The sequence below is a fragment of the Nipponia nippon genome, unplaced genomic scaffold, assembly GCF_047370975.1.
Source record: "Nipponia nippon isolate SJK-2023a ecotype South Korea unplaced genomic scaffold, ASM4737097v1 scaffold_3, whole genome shotgun sequence".
NCBI classification, from domain to species: Eukaryota; Metazoa; Chordata; class Aves; order Pelecaniformes; family Threskiornithidae; genus Nipponia; species Nipponia nippon.
The window spans coordinates 75,017,296-75,040,659 of NW_028262347.1; the positions used below are offsets into that span (position 1 = coordinate 75,017,296).

Consider the following 23,364-nt stretch of genomic DNA (forward strand, 5'->3'; position numbering starts at 1 on the left):
TTCCTTTCTACTGCTCAGCTTCTGAGATGACAGTGCAAGAAGGTGTTTATTGTATGGTTCCCGGGTTTGTTTAATTTCATGACTATTTATGCTAATCATACTTAACTAAAGATTAGACAGGCAGCTAACTTTTAATCTATAATGTTAGAGGAATCCACTCCATAAAGTAATCCCTGACCTTCGGCCTTTATAGTTGAAAACTACAGTGTGAACTTTTAGAGTTCATCCTGTCTATACCTGACTGGCTGTACTCATACGGCATTGAAATCAAACTAAGGCTGGTTTCATTCCTGTTGCCTATGGGTCAAAACTATTGCCTGAGCTAATTGATTTACAGGAGACAGCCCAGGAGTGCCCTACGACAGAGCAGTCAGGCTACAGAGACCAAGGAGCGGAGCAGGACGCTAAACCACCTGACAGTGCAGGCATACCCAGGATGTTTCTCGCCCATACCTCCTAAAGGGGAAGATGTATTTCAGTGATGCCATAGGATTTATTCCAACAGCTGTGCTGTCCATAATGGCAATTAGCGGACCAAAAGTGAAGTGCGTGCTTAAGTATTTTCAGGCTTGGTGCCAGGGCCTGTAAAGTAATTGGAGATCTCTTCAGATTAAAGATATAGTACAAGGACCTACTCCAAATACCACTGTTAACAAGGATAGCTTTTCACCAACTTGGTATGCCTTTCACTAGGCCTATTAATGAACTGCAGTGAGAATTATCATAATGCAAACTTCTGTATGCTTTTCTTTATGGCAGCATCGGGTTCACACCATCCTAACGGCAGACGTGGTCATCGTCATGAAGCGAGGGAACATTTTAGAATATGATACGCCTGAGAACCTACTTTCTCAAGAAGACGGCATCTTTGCTTCATTTGTCCGGGCTGACATGTGAAGAATTGCATGATGCATTTTAATAGCTTATTTTTAAACAGATGAAATGCAAATATTTTCTATTCAATGTAACATCACTTTTATCTTTTTTTTTAGAGTGTCTTCCTTCACACTTCCATCTTCCAAAACAATAAAACCTATTGCAATACATGTATGCCTCAAAGCAATAAAAATGTCACTTCATTCAAAAGCTATTAAACTTCACACACACACACAGAAGGCAGAAGTTTTTATTTCCTGGGAATTTGGCATTTTCCTTAGACTTTTTAGTGACTTTATTTTCTTTTATAGAGAGCAAAAGAATGCACTGCTCTTACAACCTGCATATGCTATGCTGGAACCGGCAATCAAATCGTGCAGTTTGTCAAGGAAATGAGACATCCCCAGAAGTATTGTGTCCCCAGAGGAGAAAAAATAAAAAAAAAAAACCAACAAATCCAAACCCATAACATTTGGGGCAACCTGCTGCATTCCAAAAGCATAAACTTTGCTCTTTAAGTTGTAGTGGAGGAGCAGTGAATGAGGGAAAGGAATTTCATTAGAAATAAGGAAGTTCTTCCTGTCCGTCACTTTATTTTCCACATGATAGTTGGCACAGTACTATTTTTCAGTGCAATGATGACTTATCTGTACAGCCAGTTCCTAAAACCATATTCGTTCTGCAGACTTTCTTCAGTCAAAGATGCAAATCATCCTATAATTATACATGCTTTGATAGGCTTTTAGAAGAGTTTTGTACAGTATCTTAAGACTTTGTATTAAAAATAATCTGAATTTATAAACTTGATATTAGCCAATCTTTTAAACATGTCCACTAAAATATTCTACTTAAAATGGCACGTAATTAGCCAACCACTAATTGTTTTGTATGTCTTTAGCCCTTCACATTATTTTTTATCCTGGGACAACCTTTCTTTTCCTTTACACATTTCTGGTATATTTCTAAATCAGATCTAGTCCAAGAAGGTATGATTTTCAAATTATTTATGTATCTTCAAGAATTTACGTGAATTTAGATACATATTTACATCATACAGCTTTCAAAAGGTTGCCTGCACTTGACTAATGCATATAGCTAGATTCTGAGCCATGACAACTGCACAATGGGCACTAAACCTCCAGAAGGAGTTTCACAGACACTTTCAAAGGCAGAGCTTGAGCCATCAGCTTCACTGGTAGTGTTCAATGTGATTCTTATTCATCTATTGTTGTAAGATTTAGGAAGAACACGAGATGTACTTAAGCCTATTTCTAGTGTGATGAAAAGAAGAGAAGGCACAGTACTTGGCAAAAAAAAATGCTATGGATTTTGGAGAAGTTGTAGGACTTAAAATTGGGATTACATTTAGTCTAGTAGTGTAAAAATGATACAGTGGTTTATCTTTTTTTTTTTTTTTCCATCTTAACTATTGGAAATAAAAGCTGTGCGACACAACTAAACAAAAAACCTCAGTCTTGAACATTTTATGAGGGGAAGTACTTCTGTGATTTCCCCATCTACTGCTGTGAAAAGTTTTTGCTCTCTTCTGGATTAATTCCCTGTGTTGAACTTTGTCATACAAGGAAAATAAAAAAATAAAGCAGACGTTTGCAGCGGAAGTGCATGTTGTTACACAGATTTCAGAGCCAAAAGGCCAAAATCATTCTTGTTTTAATTTCATTGTCTTCAGTGAAAAGCTAATTGGATTCATTGCTGTCAGGCTCAGTCAGTATGAAGATGAAGTACACATAACTTTGTTTATCTGTATCTTTGATGACGATGCAATCCTGATTTAGCTCAACTGGTGCCAATTAGTTCAGTGAGATCCCGGTTCCCACTACATTAAATGGCTGTCATGGGCCTGGGATTGTGTCAGGTATCTTGTAATACTTAAGAGGGGCCAATAATTAGTACCTCTTTCCTCTTACATGTGTCCCAGAGCCATTACAGGCGTAAGAAGCACCTTCTTTGCTCATCCATCCCTCCAGAGCTGCAGAACTTAACGCTGCTGTTGAAACATGTAGAAAAGAAAATATATTATGGGCTGAGAAAAACCTACCAGCATGCTTTATTCATTTTGGTGGAAGTGTGCAGAAATATTGGCCCTAGTATTACGTTAACCATGGTCAAAGTGTTTGACGATTGCTGCAGTGTATCCCACAGCTGCCTAGCATGTTTAAAAGCACAATCTGATTCCTGAAGCAATTAATCCTATTCAGTATACACAAATCCCAAGAGAGACAGCAAACATAAACCAACTGCTGTAGACATACCAGATCTTCTCGCATTATAGCCACTGTGATGTTATATCTCACCAAGGGCTTGGGCTGAACTTTGCTTTTCTGTGTTTTCCTCTAATGGAGGAGGGTGTTCCCAACAGTTGCACAGCTGTTTTGTTACTAAGAAGGGTGCGGAAGGGACAAAGTCTTTGAAAGCAATTTCTCTTAATTTCACATAAAGTTCTTAAATGTGTCACCTTTAGGAGCAGTTTCCGTAGGCTGTGGCACATACATGGTAAAGGAAACACCAGCCTGGAGATTTTGCTGCTTTGACTCTTGTCACACTCCCCTTCTGCTGGTCAGCCCTTATTCTCTTGCCACAGCCTTCTTGCTTCTTTTTCTTCACCATCTCATTATATCATACCTTCTTTGAGGCTCATGCCTGTATCCCTGAATGCTCCTTATTCCGCCTGTGGCCTCCCACTCCTTCCTGATTTAGCTCCGTACCCTCTGCTCTATTTCTTCTCTGACAGCTCTGCACTCACTCTCCTCTCCCCCAGCTTTTTCTAGCTTTCTATCATAACACGCCTCCTCTTCAGGGGGACGTTTACTCTAGTGTCACCATGTTTTGGGGTTGTTTTTTTTTTTCCAAGCATTAAACTAATCAAGCTTTCATTATTGCAATATTATGCCCTAGAATTATTAAGTTCTTCCTTTTACAAAGGTGCTTTGAATGCAAACACTGGCCACGTGTATGTTTCTTTTAACTATGGACGGAGGAAAATCATCTCTGTGAGAGGTCCTAAATTATACTTCTCATCTCACCTGCATTTCTTTTTCTGCTGTTTCTGTGACAGAAGCAGCAAAACAGGAGTAAGATCCCTTGCTGCCAACGCAGCTGCTTGTGGATCCACAACAGTGTTTCTCAACCTTTCACTTGCAACCAGTGGGTTATCTTTCCCACTCCTTGAGCCGGGTCTAATGGCTGGCACGGATGAGACTGCTTCCTTCCTCTATGTGGCCTTGCATCAAACTCCTAACAGCTAGCTGCTCATTACTGCTTCTTCTAAACCAGAAATACCCCATACAACCTTTGTGTTTATTACTGAGTCGAAGTTTTAATGTGCTGGGAAACCCACTGTGGGGGTTTTAAGTAGCTCTTGAAGCAGGTCCACAAGCCTCTGCCATAAAGCAATGCCGTTGACAGGTAGCAAGGGGAGGCTTTTGCCTTCTCAAGATCCAGTGCTTAAAACAGATCTCTCCATCTATTCGCTTCGCTGGGAATCTACAACAGCACCGTGGATGCTGGGATTCATATAAGGTGAATTATTTTTATGATGTTTTCTGGGCAATCAGAGCTTGAAAAAGGATGAGAATCTCCTTAAGAACAGCTTTGCCTGAAACACTGGTGTTCTGCTAATTGTTATTTACGCTTCAGGGATTTTAGGAGCATGACAATTATTCGGAATCGACATTTCAAACAATACAGTTACCAAATAGGAAAGTTGCCTTTTTTTTTTTTTTAAAGGAAATAAATCAAGTCAGCAGCTGTGAGGACTCCGAATTCTGAGCTGAGTTTGTTGCTGATCTTTTGTAATTTTTTATAACTTCAAACTTGTTTTAGATTAATATTGTATGTTATTTCAAAGAGTCCCTTATAACTAACTATTCATACTCCTTTTGCTTTGTTATGAAGACCTCTTAAAACGACCTGGATAAGTTTCCCATTTGTTATACTGTAAGTTGTCTGTATGTGCGTGTGTTTATACACACACGCGTGAACTTTTATTTTAAAGAAGCATATGGTACAGGAAACCCGAGGTTCATTTCCTTTCTGTTCAGAAGAAAGGCTTCTAAGAAAAAAAGCATGCTTTTTTCAATGCCAGGCAAAGATCCACATCACATCGGTCAACAGGATGATTCACCCACTGGAGGTGCCCATCTCCCACCAATGTCTGCAGAAGTCTAGGCAATGAGCTTGAACTAGATGTCCGCCTTTTCGATCACTAACTTTATAGCCTCAGGGAGCCTCTGAAAGGTAGAGATAGACAATCAGTAGGGTTTTTAGCCATGTAATAACCAAAGAGGACACATGGATCCACCAGCATTTCCTGCAAGGCAGACAGCCCTACAGAAGTTTGGAATAGCTCTGATAAGCCAGGGGCATAAGTAAGGCCAAGTTTGCAGGGAGAGATCGTTGCTTTGTTAGGCAAATTGATACGCAAAAGAGGTATCTCAAGCGTTTATAAGTTCCAGTTTCACCGCAGACCTGAAAAAGCTCTTCATCTGTGAGCACTTGCCTGTTTTTTCCAACTGTATCATTTAGATGAAAGAGTATATTATCAAAGACTTCTCTAGCGCTTGGATAAGCCCCTTTTAGGTCAGTGTAAACTAGCAGAACACCTCTTATAAATTAATACATCTCCACTGAACTCAATCAGTTCCAACATGAACATGGCCCAAAGGATCTGGCATCTCATTATATGTAAAACCTCTGTCAGCAAAAAGTAATTGCATTGAATTATGTTTTCTTAAAATACAGACAACATCAATTTTGAATGTGGTTGGGTAGGTCTCTTCAAACTTCTTATACAATAAATGGTTTGATCTAATTAATTGTTTTCTTTTTGCTTCCTAAAGCAATGGGCTCTCTTGCTTTGTTGTGTAAAGATGCAGGTACATTCACATACCATTCTGTGCCATAAGAAGCTGAAGGAAACTTCATACATACGTTTTACACAAGCTATGTAGGCATTCTATCACAAATGGAGATATAATGCATTTGATGCAGATGTCTACCTTTATAAAAAAGCTGTGGACAAGGGACATGTTTTTGTTATCACGTTTCCACTATCTAGTGGCAAAAGTTGGAGTGTGTTTCCGTTGCAAGTACTTTGGCCCAGCGTCCCCAGTGTGATGCTGCCAATAGAAATCACTTCTAGAATATCTAGTGAAACCACACTGCTACTTGTTAAAATCTCTCTGGAGCAACAATTCTCCCATAAAATGTCTTTAAAAGCAAAAACTAATTCAGCACATGTGCTATTTTATATCCTCAAGTAGTACCTTTTGAAAGCCTAATTTAAAATTAAAATATGTTATGTAAATCCTCTCATATGAATTCAATGATGGCACGTACAGAGCTCTTTAGTTTCTTTGGAAAGAAATCCTTTCAAAGGCAAAACTAAGGGAGTACTAAAAAAAGTCTGAAAACAAAACTGTAAATCAAATTCTTCATTGCCATGCAAACATCCCAATCATTTCCACATTGTTTTTTTACTGCTCTGGTTTTTCTCCACCAGAACTGACCTCTGCGTGGAATTGTGGGGAAAGATTATCAGGTTTTCAAATTATCAGAAAATTGTTGTGAGGCAGAAGTTCTCTGACTCTTACAAATTAGCAATGTGCTGATGCTGTTTTGGCAGGACAGCTTAGAGTATTGGCTTGAATGAAGCCGTGGAGTTCAGAGAAGCATCCAAATGTAATCCTTCAAGACAAGAGAGATTTTTAGAAAAGTCTTGATCTATTTATTTACTACATAGTTATTATTAATTATTAACTCAATATTAGTCACTATGGATAGCATCTGTCTGCTGCTAGACACTACCCATGCAAACATAACAGACATTCCTGGCAGGAGCTGTTTATTTCTCTAATATAATAAGCCACATTCCGAAGAGACTATAAACAAGCAGTCATTTAAAACTACATATATTTAAAAAATCAGTTTTTATTTGGTGTAATTGACATTCATCACATGCAGGATGCCTTCTTTAATTTTCACTGAACATAGAGATTTTCATCCTGTGAATTACTATACAATAATGCAGCATTCAGCTCACATGTTACCATGTTGCACCTTTCACTGCCCAGTGCCTTCATTCCCATGTATGTATATTAGTCCGTTTTCTATAGAAATACATTACATGCTTATACATCCTTTGGATAAAAGGTATAAGTAAGTAATGAAAAGTGCCAGCTAGCACTGCCCATAAGAGCATCTCATAGCTATTCGCATGACATTTCTTAACTCTCCCTTTAATTTACTTCAGGGTTTTCTGGCTGTACCAGCTTACATCCATAAATATCACTTGAACGTCCAGTAAAATATTTAACCATGTAACTAAGAAACTAATGCAGCTTAGTGTAAATGACATGGTCCAGAACCACCACCCTTCAGTATCATCACAGTTACAGATGCCCCAAAGCAGCATATTCTTTGAAAAGCAGAAAGTTAGACATTCATATTTAATGGTTATATGTGTTTTTATCATACTAGCTAGATTAGGCCCTTACTCTTTCAGCAATACCAGCTATGACCATTAGACCTCTCCATCAGAGGCAGGAACGTGAGGTTCTAAGAGGCTCTGAGTACTGCAGATTTTCATGGCTGAATCATTCAGGTTTGGGGCCATCTACTTCTCCAGGTCTCACCACAGCATCCAAGATCAGAGGGCTCAGAGTTGCCAGTTATTCTGTGATATGATCTTAAGATGAGAGATGGCATCTATCTTCCATCAATGGCATAATCTTAATGTAACCCTCACTCTACAGCCAGCAGAGATAACAATCACCTGCAGGCAAGGGGATCTGGAAGCACAAAGATGGAGATACAAAAAAATTCCATTTCACAAATCAGAAGAAAAACCTCCTTCAGCTGGTGGTACGGCCCTCTGAGCCAGCTCCGGGCTTCTGAGAAGAGGAGATAAAATTCTATTATACTACTTTGAGGCTGAAGCCAGCCAAAAGCCTTCTGGCTCCTGCTACACAAGAGGAATAAGCCGGGTTTGGACAAGGAGATGGAATGAAAAGCACTCGATATCCTCAATACTTGCCTTTGTTGCTCCAGATACCACCAGAAGAAAAGGAGAAGAGAAATGGCAGCTATCATTTGTCCCAGCAGTAGGAGTACATACCCTCTCTTAGTTTCTGGGGTTTTGCTGTCTCCAGCACTTTGCCACCACAGGCAGCTTTACCTGTTCCTAGAGCCAACTCTTAGGCTCTACCTACACCGCTAAATAAAATGGGAAAAGTGGCACAGCCCACCTGTGAGAGCATCATGTGTCTAAACCCACATCTATCCCAAAATAAGGTTGCCTCGTCCACCCTGTGCATTTAGAATAGTCTCTGGACCATGCTTGGGGCATCCCACACCCAAGCTGTGCCTGGTTACCGAGTGGAAGGGTGCCACCTGACACAAGCCAAAGCCCTGCCCTGACAGAACTGGAGAAACAACATTGCAGTGGAAGATGTTTTAAAAAAATCCAGGCATTGGACACTTTGAGATATCATTTAGTGAAGAAATCCCTGCCCCACAAGACTTGAAATCCAGGTGTTGTATGGAAATCTGAGATGAGACCAAACAGAGGGAAGAGGGCAATGACACGAAGCATGCTTGTTTGCTAAGGAGCACGTTAGCAGACCTTGCTCTGAGACTGTCTTGAATTTGGGAACAGCTCAGATGCTCAGAGAGCTCTGCTGCTTTGAGTGTAGTCTGCTATGGGTAGACCTCTGGGGAAAAAAAAACGAGGAATGCAAGAGGAAGATGCTAAGGAGTCCAAACCCTCATTTACCTTTTCCCCAGTGCCCTGATGATATGAAGTACAGCACTGAGGCCTCCCACCAGCTCTTCCACCCCAGCTGCAGGGAGCTTGTAGAAAGTCCTCCTACACTGTGGTTTCACCCTTCAGTGAACTTAAGCCATTTGATTCCTCCATCTGGTGACGGATCATAAGAGTTGGCAAAGAGTGGGAAGAGGAGCACCCACATCTCCACCAGCTACAGGAGACAAAGAGTTCACATCTCTACTCAGCCTATTCAGAGGCTGGTCTGGCCCATAAACTCAGATGAGAATCCTCATAGAGAGATGGATCAGCGGCCAGTTTTTCCGCAGAAAAAAGGTCATCGGGGTAAAGCCAGTGAGCCAGAGGGGAGAAGCGCCTAAGGGAAAAAACACTCCAGTGAATCAGCAACACAGCTAGAGGCTTATTGTAACCATGTTCAACCTACCTAGAAACTGATTTACAGCCTTTCCATAAATTATGGCATGGAGAAGCAAAGAAACTATCCCAAACTGGTCTCTTCCCAGAGCCTTAGAAGAAACTCCTGCTCCAGGAAGGGGCATGTAATGTGACAGATGTACTTCAGAGCATCAGGTATTGGAAAAAGGCCGTACCACTTGGACTACTGCCATCTGACCCTGTAGCACAGACTGACTTGGGTAAGTCCCAGATGTGACAGTACAGTATTTCTGCACGTTGAGCTACAGGCTTAAACTGAAGGATGTGGGAGCTACTGTCTGCCATGAACTGAAAAAAGAGGGGATTACCTAGCTTTGCCAGTCAGGGATACCATGACCTAAAAGGTGGACTGGGTAAAAGTGGTGCCAGCGATCCTGACACTGAGGTGTTGTGACAGGCTGAGTCTCTGTAGCACTGAGGCTCAGCAAAGTGCAGCCTGCACTATAAACAAGAAATATGGGAAAAAACAAACACACAACTAAAATTAAAGACAGAGATAGGGAGATCGATAAGTAGTGTGGGGCTGCAAGAAATCTTGGTGGGTTTTGCACAAGGATTTAATACGACGTGGTCATCTCTAGAGGGAAATGAGGCTAGGGCTTATGGCAGAGAGTGAGTATAAGGTATAACCTGGAGCACAAGGCATTTCTTTCAACTGCTCACGTCCCTGGAGCAGAGGTGGAGTTAGGGAAACAGAGGCTAGAAGATGTTGGATTTCATAAATCAGATGACTGTAGGAACCATGTAATTTGGGTGTGACAATCTTTCCTCTCCTCTCCCCGCTCCTCCCTCCACACTGCTGACTGTGCAGGAGGCCAGGGGCTGCAGCCCCGGCCCAAAACAGTTCCCTGCCTGCTCTCTCACGCTACGCAGCTGAATGCACTTCTCTAGGACCGGGCCCTCTCTCACTGACACGTGCCGGTGGCCCACGTGCCGACCCTCTGCAGAACCAGGTGAGCCGTCACAGGACAGCAGCATTTCCTAGGGGAGGCCACGGGAGCCAGCGGGGAGGCGTGTGTTGCACTGCAAGCAGCAGCAGCGGCCCAGCTCTGGGCAGGTTTGGCTGGAGCATCGCTGCCCACCAAGGCCATAGAGCCAGCTGTGAGCAGAGAGCGTCTGAATGCTGTTCGAACTACAGCAAGCTCAGACCTGCCTGAAGAGCTAAGGACATGCTCTAGGGGATATAGCTGCTGCCAGTTAAGACAGTTCACCCAAGGTGGTGTGGGTCTCTCTTTCTTCCCCATGCTAGGCAGGGAGCAGATACAAAGGTAGGGGATACCTTCGCCATGGCCAGCAATGACCCTCAGCTCACTGAACTGCAGAAGCTAAACCACAACATATCACCCCATCTGCTACCTGGCGACTACACGCAGGGGGATAGGAAATACTTAACTCCCAGGGACAAATGCACCAGACCCTGTTTGTCAGTGCTGTAAGTACCATAACAGAGATTTACAGAACTGACAAGATATTGCTATCTTTGCAGAGGGTCGACAGCCTGCACCCCATAGCCCGACTCGCACAGAGAAGTCAGAGTACCAGATTTCATTGAACAAGGCAGGTGTATCGTTTCCAAAGCAGATAGTTTTAATGGGGGGAAACAATCCCTCTGCCAGCAAACCCACAGAATATCTACAAACTTCACTATGCAACTTAGTTATATTGGATGAGGGGCACTAGTTACATGTATTTTGATGATAAAGACTATTTTTGTCCTGCTGCTCTTGCATGAAACAGAAAAAAAAAAGCTGGTTCAGGGTAACAGACGCCCTTAGTTTGCAGTTTCTGCTCTTTCATGTTTGATGGATCTACTGCCAGTCCAGCTGGGGAAAAGTTCATCCATGCTATCCGAATATGGCTTATCAGCTTTGTGTCTTTGTGGAAGCCTCGTGCTGAGTGCATGACATCTCTGGACGCCTGCAAAGTCATCCTATCTTTAAGCTAAGATTAGAATTTCAAACAAAACTTATTACAAAGCAGGATTTTCTGAAAGGGCTGGACACAGCTATAATCTGGAAATTTCAGATTCATGTCTAAGCACATTATTTAATCCTTTTTTAGATAGGCATAATTGTAAAGGGAATATCAGTAACTCTTGTGGGTGGAGGGGAAATGAAACAGCAAGAAGGGAGATGCATGATGGGTTGTAATAAAACTGGACCCAAACCTGTCATCAATTCTGATCGTTTTTTGCCTGAAAAGGCTGTGTTCACAGCACTCAGACACTATGTTCCTTACAAAAAGGGTTAGGAGACATTTTGGGAGACTTTCCCAGCTATTACTTAAATCCCAGGCTTAAATGTGCATGTGGCAACCGAGCAAGTATTTAAAAGGGCAAAGGGGAACATTTTTAGTAGCTGTCACTCTCCAGAGCATATTCACACACTGTAACTTGGGAAATGGATGCTGTGCTCAAAATCATGTCTCCTAATGTTTAACCAGGGAGAGGGAATAGTTCGTGTGCTTCTGATCTTCACATCCCAGCGGTCGTGGCCCAGCAGGCTTCCTCAAAGCCAATCTCCGGTGTAAGAGAGGAGGAAGGCACCTCCTCCTGTGAGCGGGAAGCTCTTTCAGTGTTGAACAGGTGGAGACGGAAAGATGGGATTTTGTGAGCACTTTTCTTCCAACGTACGATGATGGGGAAAACGATCAGTAACTTTTATTTGGTCACAGTGGGGTTGTGCCAAGATTATTTGTGTGTGTTTGGCGGGACCCCTTCCTATCTCAGCTACAAAAAATCTGGGCTCTGCATGGTGCCCAGTGAAGGGACAGGAAACCTCCAGCAGGTCAGCAGGGAGCAAGTGGGGCTGAGAGGTCCTAGGGGTCTCTGAGAGTAGCGGTGCTGGCGGCAGTTTCTGTTCCACCTGACCAGCTTGAGGAAGGTCCCCCCTCACTCCCACCTGCCCTCGAAGATGATTTTGATCCATTTTGCTAAACTAGCTGCTAATCCACACGCTAACTTTGTGTCACACAGCCCCAGTCACTGCCAGCAGGGATAGGGCAAGGAGCACACCGGCAGCTGAGCGGCCTTGGCTCTAAGGTGGCAATTAAATAAAAGTGACATCTCTTGGTGTTTCTGCATCCCTGTCTACGAAGCTGTGGATTTCAATAATAACTTCAGAGGAAACCGTGCAATTGGGCATGTGACATGAGTAAATTTGTGTCAGGAGCAAAATCATATCATTCAAGGATCTTATGAAAAAGGAGGGGGGTTTCCATACAGCTCCCAGGCATTTCTTTATTTTCTTGAGATGCATCTAGCAGCCATACTGGGGAACATCAATCTTGTTTCTAGCCCTAGCATGGAGCAAATACTTCATAGGAACTAAAAGGAAGAAAGGAGGGGGAAAAGGAGGAGGAAAAGGAGAAGGAAAAGGAAAAAAAGGAAAAGGAACTTTTTTGCATATGTATTATATCTGTTATTTTGAATAGTTACACCCAAACGAGATGCACTTTTGGAGGCTGCATCAAACAAATGAGTCAGCCCCCAAGACCAGTCTCTGCCACCCCATTTGTAGCAGGGTAACCTCCTGACTTCTCCGAGCGCAGACTACGTCGTGCCATAGCTGGCACCAATGACGCTTATCCTGCAGATACCCACCCAAGTGACTTTATGTGTTTAACTCAGAGTCTAGTTAGAACCTAAAGGTAATTGGGTTAGATCCTGATTTTTCGGGCTGGAGCTGGTCATCTGCCTAACGTTAGTTTCATACACAAATGTTTAGCTAATTGCCTATTACGACTGGGGCTTTGCGCCTGTGTCTTTTCTGTCTCCTGGATATCTGGCATTAGAAAAGGATAGTGCTAGAAAAGTTTCCAGGAATCACTCATCTATTTAAAGCTGAGCACGTGCATGTGTTCGACAGGGTGGATATCTTCGAGCTGAGGATTACACTGCCTGTAAAATGCACTTTCTCAAATTTTCCAAGCCTGAATACACTTAAAACCTGCCCGAGTGCAGCAGGCTTGTCAAGCGTTTCTTTCTTTCTGTAGTTTACAGAGAGAAGTGAGGAATTAGGTTCCGTATAAATTTTCTACTGTACAGGTCATTCACTTGAGTGATACACAGAAAAATTCAGAAACCTCCCTACTGTGCACACACACATTCCTCGGGCATGGAGCAGTTAATGTGACACAGCGAAATCTCTGCACTTTGCTTCATTAAAATGTAAATTTAGATCTTTTCATAAAGTTGATGTACTGTTTATCCTTCCTACTGCAAACCCTAAGACTTCGGAAAAAAAGCCGCAATTTCCAAGAATGCAAGTTTCCATTAAACACGAGCCAAAACTGTAAACCTCGACCTACGGGAAAAAGAACGAACTTCTGCGATTTCACTGTTTGCTTTTTGCCGCTGTGCGTAATTTCTCCTCTACCCATCCCATATGCGAATACCCATCTGCCAACGCCCGTTACACCGGCTCAACACGATAACGGGCCTGACTCTGTGCCGGACACGAGTTGTGAATCGTAAAAAGGAATGTCTTTTTTTTTTTTTTTTCCCCCTTGCAGAAGCAGGTAATTAAGTTCGTCACAAGCAGCAAAGGCCGTGAGATTCTGGCTTTGGTCCTCCGAACGCTTGCGCAGATGCTTCGCTCTCTGCCTGTAAGCGGTCCCAGCGAGATTCGAGGTAAGATAAAACTAAAAAAGCAGAACCCTGGGCTTACCAGTGGAGCAAGCAAGCGTGCGGCTGCCCTGCTGCAGCAGGGGGCTGGCTCTGCGCACCCAGCCGGAGGCAGCTCCCTACCGACCAGGCGGCGGCAGCGGCGGCGGCACCGTGCTCCCCCGCGGCCTCTGCCGGACCCAGCCTCAGACGCCCCGCCACGGGCTCCGCCGCAGGGGAGCGCCTCGCCCCGCACCGCCCCGCACCGCGCCCCCCCCCGCCGGGCCGCCCTGCCCGCCGCCCCCCGCGCCCCGCCGCCGCTCGGCCCAACCGGCCCGGGGCTGCGGCGCCGAACCGGCCGGGCCCCCGCCCCGCCCCGCCCCGCCCCGCCCGGCCCGGCCCCGCTCCCCGCCCGGCCCGGCCCGGCTGCGGGGAGCGGCGGCGGGCGGTGGAGCCCCGCGGCGGGGCGGGGGGGGTCCCTGCGAGGCGGCGGGGGGTCAGGCGGCCCCCGCCCTCCCCCGGTGGGACGGGCCAGCCGGCGGGGAGCCGCCGGGAGCCGGGCCCTCCGTAGGTTTGTTCTGTCACCCGCTTGGGGACAAAGTTTGGGAATAAAGGGAGGGTTTCCCCGCCCGAGCCCGGAAAGGAGGGAGTGCTGCGGCGGGGAAGTGCGACCGCCTGCTCCCCGGAGCCCCGGTCCCCGCCTCCCGCACCTCCGGCTCCGCTCCCGCTTGTGGTGCCTGCGGGGGACCGGGCAGGGGCTCTCGGCAGGGCTCCCGCCGCGCTGCGCAGCTGCAGCCGTGAGAAATGAGTCTCCACCGTCTCTCTGCAGACTGACCTTGGTTCAAACCACAGAAGCCCGATTCTTCAGGTCCCGAAGGATGCGAATAACTTAGTGCTCCGTGTTGCGGTGCCCACCCGGGCACGGCTGTCTCCTGGAGAAACAGCCTGAGGAACCGACCTGCCGTACGTCGTGTTACTTTACACCAAGTCTGCAAGACTGTTCTGCGGCTTCCCTTCCTGCAAGGAGCGTCAAAGCAGCATCCTTCCTTTCTGTTGCGAGCTGATACCACTTGCTCATACAAAGACGATGGTCTGAAAGAGGGAGGGCACTGTAGAATAAGTAGTCACACAGTGACATTTAATGTGATGGTTGTTGCCGCGTGGTACCTAATCGGGGCTTCTTGCTGTAGCGCATAGGTGACAACTCTGACCAGCTTCTCTCTTTTTGCAGCGTAGAGCGAGCCCTGCGGAGACGCACTAGAGGGACCACCCCCCATTTCGCATGTCGCTGAGTGGACTATGGTGGCAGGAAGATGTTGGCTCGGAAGAGTATCATCCCTGAAGAGTATGTGTTGGCACGGATCGCAGCCGAGAACCTGCGCAAGCCGCGCATCCGAGACCGGCCACGCAAAGCCCGCTTCATCGCCAAGAACGGGGCGTGCAACCTGGCACACAAGAACATCCGCGAGCAGGGGCGATTCCTGCAAGACATTTTCACCACCTTGGTGGACCTGAAGTGGCGTCACACCCTGGTCATCTTTACTATGTCCTTCCTGTGCAGCTGGCTGCTCTTTGCCATGATGTGGTGGCTGGTGGCTTTTGCCCACGGCGACATGGACCCAAGCACAGAAAGCCCTACGAACAGCACGAAGTGGACACCATGCGTGACGTGTGTCAGGTAAAGTACGGCCGATGGGATGAAGAAAGGGGGGGAACGGAGCTGCCTGCTGTCCTGCCGACGCCTAAAATGCAGCTTTTGGGTTACATGAACCGTTGTGTTTGGTTGAGACAGTTGAAAAGTGCAGTGTTTTCCTCTAGATTACATAAATTCAGCAAGCCTTCCAGGCTTGGAAAATACTGTACTGTAGATGTCTTTGATTCCTTACAGGATCTGAAAGAGAGGGAGACCTGCTGCTTTTCATGTGTCTCCACAATCTGTGGGTAACATACCTTGCCTGTCGAGATAAGAGCCTGCTACAAGAGTGGGTATGTGTTATATGTATTGTAACGTTGTCTTACGGCAGCGGGAGCATCCCCAGCGTGGTGCGAGCTGCTTGCCGCACCGGCAAAAGGTGGCTGCCCCAGGAGAGGCAGGCCACTGGCCATGGGTGTCAGGCAGGGCTAGCAAGAAAAGAGCCGCTGAGGGCAAAACTAGATGTCTTTCAAGATGACTCTCATGAGACAGCTAAATATGGGGTGCTCCAAAATACCTTGGTGAAGCCATAGGCCAGCAGTTTGACAGAGGAACAGTTTCCATGGCATGCATGATGTGTCAGACAGTGAAAGCCGAAGGGACTGCTAGGTTAAACATCACCTGTTGAAGTATTTCACTCTCCATCCCCAAAGCCACGACAATTTTCAAGGCACTGATAAACTTACACATACATACATGGAATACAAGAGTGTTTGTTAATTGGAGGTGGGGGTAAGCAGTAAGATTGCTTCGTCATCTCATCAGTAGAATCTCTTTTTACAGCACTAGGTTTTTAAGCAGAAAAAATCTTGATTCGGTACGGCCAGACTGCCCCAGATCAGCTGCCGTTACACATTGCAGGGCTGGGAGGGACTGGGGGGGGCTGCGGGGGCTGCTAGGACATCAGAGTATCCGCTTCCCTTCTCGCCTTTCTCCTGCACATAGGTTTGAGGCACCTCACCGAGTTTGAAGGCACATTGTATCTGGCTCATGAAGGAGCAGAGATTTCATTCTCCCTTTGTTTTGATGCTTTTTTGCTAAATGGGGGGTTTCCAAGCTAAAGAAAGAGGGATTTTTCCAAGCTAACCTTCATTAGGTTGGGGGATTGGGGCGGGGGGGGAGGGTTGCTGTCTTATTTCTTTTCCAATAACTGGTCACAAGCAGTCGCCTCTTAAATGAGACGTCATGACCCAGCTTGCGCCCACTGGGGTGTCACCCCTGGCGTTTCTGGGATTTCTGGGATTTGTCCAACCAAATTAGCAAGTAGCTACACTCCATCGGCTGTTCAGGGTCAGCCGGGGGTACATCCCTCCGCTTGGTTGGCAGCCCCCTCGGCTTGGCCCACCCCATGGAGCTCCCCACGGGGCTCCTGGGCCACCCCGCAGAGCCTGAGCCGGCTGCCGAGGGCTTCATGCTGCTGGGGCTTTGGCCGCGGCTCTGCCCCTCGGTCCCTCCCCGTAGCCCCGGCTACGGCAGCCCCACGCAGGTGGCTCTTCCAGGATGGCTGCTAACCTCCGCTGCGAGGCCAGCCTGGAGGGCTGTGAAAAAGCAGAGCAAATTAATTGGTGTAACTTTCTGGTTTAGCCCATGACAAAGAACGCACGTCACTCCCTCGTGCAAGTACCTGCGGTGGTTCAGCCAACAGCTGCTCAAGTATCCATGTCCAAGCCACGGAAAATCTTTTCCCTTCATAGCGAAATACTTCATCTTGTTAAATCTGGATACCGCTTTGGACAAAGTCATGAAATAGCAATATGATTGCTGACATTTTTAAGAATGGCGAGTTGCTGGATGTAAAATGTATTTAATATTACAATTACATGTATGCCAAAATAAAGGCAAATATTTTTTAACCTACTCTCCTGAGATTTAGGCCCACGGATATTTCAGAAGAGCTTTCTTGGATAGGTGCCATTACAGATTTACAGGAAACCTGGTTTTGGAAATTTTAACCAGTGCCTAGAACTTGCACAGCACTTTCATTTTTCAAAGTACTGCAGAAATGTCTAAGTTTCACAGCTCTTTGCCACACAAAGCAAACACTATCCAAAGAGGAAAACTGTTACACAGCTCTAAAGGGAAGGACCTGGGAATAGTGTGACTTGGAGTTTCTGGCTCACTCTTCACGTGGTCAAAACACTGTACAAACATGCTGCTTCAGTTACTTCCACTGTAGAAAGGTGGATTTTCCTTTCCTTTCCTTTCCTTTCCTTTCCTTTCCTTTCCTTTCCTTTCCTTTCCTTTCCTTTCCTTTCCTTTCCTTTCCTTTCCTTTCCTTTCCTTTCCTTTCCTTTCCTTTCCTTTCCTTTCCTTTCCTTTCCTTTCCTTTCCTTTCCTTTCCTTTCCTTTCCTTTCCTTTCCTTTCCTTTCCTTTCCTTTCCTTTCCTTTCCTTTCCTTTCCTTTCCTTTCCTTTCCTTTCCTTTCCTTTCCTTTCCTTTCCTTTCCTTTCCTTTCCTTTCCTTTCCTTTCCTTTCCTTTCCTTTCCTTTCCTTTCCTTTCCTTTCCTTTCCTTTCCTTTCCTTTCCTTTCCTTTCCTTTCCTTTCCTTTCCTTTCCTTTCCTTTTTCCTTTCCTTTCCTTTTTCCTTTCCTTTCCTTTTTCCTTTCCTTTCCTTTTTCCTTTCCTTTCCTTTTTCCTTTCCTTTCCTTTTTCCTTTCCTTTCCTTTTTCCTTTCCTTTCCTTTTTCCTTTCCTTTCCTTTTTCCTTTCCTTTCCTTTTTCCTTTCCTTTCCTTTTTCCTTTCCTTTCCTTTTTCCTTTCCTTTCCTTTTTCCTTTCCTTTCCTTTTTCCTTTCCTTTCCTTTTTCCTTTCCTTTCCTTTTTCCTTTCCTTTCCTTTTTCCTTTCCTTTCCTTTTTCCTTTCCTTTCCTTTTTCCTTTCCTTTCCTTTTTCCTTTCCTTTCCTTTTTCCTTTCCTTTCCTTTTTCCTTTCCTTTCCTTTTTCCTTTCCTTTCCTTTTTCCTTTCCTTTCCTTTTTCCTTTCCTTTCCTTTTTCCTTTCCTTTCCTTTTTCCTTTCCTTTCCTTTTTCCTTTCCTTTCCTTTTTCCTTTCCTTTCCTTTTTCCTTTCCTTTCCTTTTTCCTTTCCTTTCCTTTTTCCTTTCCTTTCCTTTTTCCTTTCCTTTCCTTTTTCCTTTCCTTTCCTTTTTCCTTTCCTTTCCTTTTTCCTTTCCTTTCCTTTTTCCTTTCCTTTCCTTTTTCCTTTCCTTTCCTTTTTCCTTTCCTTTCCTTTCCTTTCCTTTCCTTTCCTTTCCTTTCCTTTCCTTTCCTTTCCATACTGTTAAGAAAAATCAGAATATTTAGTCCACAGAGCTTTAATTTGAATTAAGATGAATTAAGTTTAAGCCAGAAGCTTCATTCTGCATGTAAGTGAATATTCATGAATGTAAGAAACCGTTCCATGAATTCTATTAATTAACTCCTTCATCCCTGATTTCTTCAGAGTGAAATGCAAAAATAAACCCCTCAATACAAGGGAATCTGCCAAAGATTAAAAAAATAGAAAAGGCAGAAGAAAGACAAAGTTCTTTCAAAGAAAGTCTCTGCAGAGACGCTGATTTTCTGAAAGGTGAACTTTCTCATTCTACAGAAAATTATCCCTGATATTGCCTATGCTATTTTACTGTCTTCTCATGACCCCAGGTTCACTGAAAATATGGTTAGGAAAAAAAAAAGAAAACGTTATTTAAAAGCAGATTAATTGAAAAGCAAACCAAACTCAATGAATGGTTTAGAACCATCTTCGTGGACAGGACACATATTTTCCATAGGTAAAGCCATGCTGAACATGATAATGCTTCAAATGTTGGTGGGTTGCACTGTGTTAAAAGGGTGACTATGATGTTAGTTCATATGAGACCCAATGTGCTGCATGTCTACCGGATAAACCCCAGGGTACTGATTGGGAGCATGAGACGTTGGTGAAGGATGTATCTGGTTATAGAAGGAAATGAAAGACCCTGGTGTATACAGGGAATATGGCATTGTGGACTACTATAAACAATGTATTTGGAAAGTTTGTGGACAGCATCCTCTGATGTCTGGCACTATAGCATATTAGGGACGTTTAACTTAACCCACACTTCTACAACCCACTCCTGTGTTGAAATTTTCCAGCTAGTCTTGCCACGGCAGTGAACTAAGCCCAAACCCTGGGTCACAGCGTTGTCCTCCTGCCGGGATGTGCAGAGGGGACCATGGAAGGCCACTGGCCTCTCTCTGCAGCCTGATCCTGCGGGCTCAGTTGCAAGGCAAGCAAGGGTTTGGGAAGTATCATGAATCTTTTTCCTCCAGGAAATCCTGCTAAAGGGGGTCACGACTCGGGTAGTATGGGCAAAATGCCTCAATTTTCCCCATTTCCTTTCACTGCACAGGCTGGTGGAAGAATCTTGGTGTGCCAGCCAATTGCTCACTATTGCCAAAACCGCCGCTCTCCACCAAGAGCTTCATTGAATGGTGAAAGTGGAAAGCCCGGGTGTTACAAAATTGTCAACTAACACAGTGGTTAGCCTGTGTTCCTGAACAGAGGATCTAGTGAGCTTCTCAGGGTCACCCAGTGTTACAGACAGTCTTTTAGGAGTTCAGGCTCTGAGGTCTTCCCTGTCACCATCAGATACTGCACCAATCATAAAAAAACAGAGTCACTGAGCATGCAATGCTTTTGTTGATGTTAACAGAAGGCTTACATGTACCAGGACTGTACAAATAGGTCCTTAAGTTTTTTTCTAGAAAGTATATGTTAATAGCTTCTCAGTTTGTGTTTGATGTCCTTAGAGTTAACTTCGTGCAATCTTCTTCTCCAGGTCTTTCACCTCTGCTTTCCTCTTCTCCATTGAAGTTCAGGTGACCATTGGTTTTGGGGGCAGGATGATGACAGAGGAATGTCCCTTGGCCATCACGGTTTTGATCCTGCAGAACATTGTGGGTCTGATCATCAACGCCGTCATGCTGGGCTGCATATTCATGAAAACCGCACAAGCTCACAGGCGGGCTGAGACCTTGATTTTCAGCCGGCAGGCGGTCATTGCAGTTCGAAATGGCAAGCTTTGCTTCATGTTTCGAGTGGGAGACCTGAGGAAGAGCATGATCATTAGTGCTTCAGTGAGAATCCAGGTTGTGAGGAAGACTACGACCCCTGAAGGAGAAGTCATACCCATTCACCAAGTAGATATCCCTGTGGATAACCCCATTGAAAGCAACAATATTTTCCTCGTGGCTCCCTTAATTATTTGTCATGTCATAGACAAGCGGAGTCCTCTTTACGATATCTCTGCTGCTGACCTGGTGCTCCAGGACCTGGAGCTCATCGTGATACTTGAAGGAGTCGTAGAGACGACTGGCATCACGACACAGGCGAGAACCTCTTACATAGCAGAGGAGATCCTGTGGGGTCACCGCTTTGTGCCCATCGTCACTGAAGAGGAAGGCGTGTACGCAGTCGACTACTCCAAGTTTGGCAACACCGTCAAAGTGGCGGCGCCACGTTGCAGCGCTCGAGAGCTTGACGAGAAGCCGTCCATTCTCATCCAGACCCTGCAGAAGAGCGAGCTGTCCCACCAAAACTCCCTGCGGAAACGCAACTCCATGAGGAGAAATAACTCCATTCGGAGGAGCAACTCCATGCGGAGAACAAATCCCTCCCTCATCGTGCCCAAAGTGCAGTTTATCACGCCTGAAGGGAGCCAGAGTGCCTCAGAAACGTGATACACGACCTCTGTGCAAGGTCGGTGGGCTTCAGGAGGAGGAGGCACCTGTGGTGTTTTGTTTAAATTTTCTTTTACTTAAGAAAATGAGAACACGATGCAGAAAAGAACCGTGCAAGAACTATTTATTCTATTACTTACTGAAAGCATCACCTAATGGCATTAGGAAACACTTTAGCACTTAGTGTATGAATTAATTAAAAATGGCATGTACACTAAAGAAAACACAGTTCACTCATGTAATATAATGTGTATTTATACTTGTTTTAATGGCATGTTATTTTTTTTAATCTTATTTTTCCAATCCAGGGTCTCTTTCTTACGTTTTTCTGCTGGCTGTCACAAAATGTGTTTTTTGTCTATGTAAGTGGGTTACGCACCTGCAGGCAGAAGTGAGTGCTTTTTCAAAACTGCTGCCTACAACAACTCCCACAGATTTTTGTGCAGGATATTTGTATATTGATCTTTTTGGGGTGAATTCCTTGTTCTTTTGAAAGGAGTAGCTAAATTCCTCAATGATTTCACTGGAGAAGAGCCAGGATTTTACCTTCAGTTTTTCAGATCTTTTCTTTCCATCTATTTATGGCAAAGGCATTTTGAGAGCAAATTCAGGTCAGCTGAAGTGACCTGACCATCCCACAGGAAAACTGGTGCCACTCAGCACAGCACCGGCAGAAGAACCAGCAAAATGGCACAGCCTCTTGCAGAGCACTGCTCTTCTTCTCAGGATGAGATATTCCACTGCGGGACAGCGTGCATCTGTAAAGTAGCTTTAGCCCAAGCTGAGGAACTCAAGTCCTCCCAGCTGCCACTTGAGCATCCATTTTACTGAAATTATTCGAACTGAAAAAAGCACACGCCTCTAACATCCTCTTCATATCGGCAGAAGACCAAATCCTATTTTGTTTTCTCTTATAGATTCATACACTGAAGGCAACAAGTGTACTTCTTTCACTTACAGTCTTTTTTGTAGGATTAAGTCTGTTCACTTCAGCAGAAGGTTACTTTTTGCCAGTGGGAATTCACGAATGGGAATGAGAGGGAGCCATGTCAATAACATTAAAGATAGTATTTTCAAAACTATCTGAATAATTTTCAGGGGGACTTGGGTGCTGCTGCTGAATTCCTGCTTTTCAGCAGTGTTTCACCTATGTTTTTATATAACATGGCATTGAGAATTGGTGGTAAGCAGCTTTTCTCATACCATTCAAATGGGCATTTGTTATCTAGAGCCTTCCCAAAAATGTCATCACAAGTTTTTCTACAAGAATAAATAAATGTTTGACAACTATTTGTATCACATTTGATAATGCTAAATTGATGCACATTTTTTTTCCTCTGTGAATAAGAAGTATAATTATGGACGAATTCCAGTTCATATTTCTTATAGGAGTTGCCTTATTATGTCTGTGGCTCAAGAGAAGTACTATCCCTGTGCTGATCTCCGAGCCACTCAACTACTTAAATACTTTTATAATTTTAAATATTTGCTTGTTCCTATCAGGTAAAATAGTCAAAAACAAGGCCGGATTCTCATTCTCTTCAGAAGTCAGTTCATCAGCACTTGTTTGGATGGTTTGCAGGCTTCGTGTGTTGTTGGGTGGTGGCACAGAAGGGCATTGCTCTGTAGTGTAGGCTCCCTACATTTGGAGCAGGTGTTCTCCAGAAAATAAACACTGACAAAATACTTCATCCGTAGCAGTAGCGGAAACTGAAGTTTCTGCTAAAAGCATTCATTCCCTGGCCTGCCCATTAATGTTGTGGGAGGATGGATGGTGAACATCTGGAGACATTAATCTGTCCATTGTGTGTTGAAACAATGAACACCTGTAGCTTCCAAGAAGAGTCAGAGTGAAGCATATACAATTTGTCTCTGGCTTCCATTTCCAGGGCTGTGAATTTCTTGAGGCTGTCTGTTTGATAAATTATTAAGTCAGATGCTGTACAAAAGCAAATTTTCTATGAAATAAAAAAGTGACAATAATGATTATTTCTTTCCCTTTTTTTCTTTGTATTCTCCATTCATTCTTCTATACTTAGTTCTTCTTGTATCCCAGCCTTTTCCATGGTCCTTTTGAGTAATAATTTGATATTATCTCAATACTCTCAGTATTTCAGCTGAGATTTTTTCTACCCACAGCCATTTTCTCATTTTCTCCTTAAGTACATTCTTCCTTCCAATTTTTATTTCGCCTCCATGTCTCTCTCTGCTTTATACCTAATGTACTCTCTTTCCCATAAGGCTATTACAGGGAT

General features: G+C 44.5%; 2 protein-coding genes across 11 annotated transcripts in view; both read left to right on the forward strand.

Annotated features, from left to right (window-relative positions):
* ABCC9 (ATP binding cassette subfamily C member 9) overlaps positions 1-2,441 on the forward strand; it is a 97,724-nt gene extending 95,283 nt beyond the window's left edge. For both annotated transcript variants that reach the window (XM_087768131.1, XM_087768130.1), the window contains one exon: positions 760-2,441. In XM_087768131.1, the coding sequence (XP_087624257.1) occupies positions 760-897 (138 nt within the window). In that variant the 3' untranslated portion in view covers positions 898-2,441. The remainder of the gene's footprint in view (positions 1-759) is intronic.
* An 11,207-nt stretch (positions 2,442-13,648) lies between these two features.
* Positions 13,649-23,095, forward strand: KCNJ8 (potassium inwardly rectifying channel subfamily J member 8). Of its 9 annotated transcripts, none has more exons than XM_087766549.1 (3): positions 13,649-13,745; positions 14,950-15,396; positions 20,209-23,095. In XM_087766549.1, the coding sequence occupies exons 2-3, from the start codon at positions 15,032-15,034 to the stop codon at positions 21,107-21,109; spliced, it is 1,266 nt and encodes a 421-aa protein (XP_087622675.1). In that variant the 5' UTR covers positions 13,649-13,745; positions 14,950-15,031; the 3' UTR covers positions 21,110-23,095. The 9 variants fall into 9 exon arrangements, with proteins under 9 accessions (XP_087622675.1, XP_087622670.1, XP_087622668.1 ...); XM_087766544.1 differs by having other exon boundaries at positions 13,730-13,745; positions 14,548-15,396; XM_087766542.1 differs by lacking the exon at positions 13,649-13,745 and adding an exon at positions 14,141-14,289 and having other exon boundaries at positions 14,548-15,396.
* Positions 23,096-23,364: the final 269 nt, after the last annotated feature.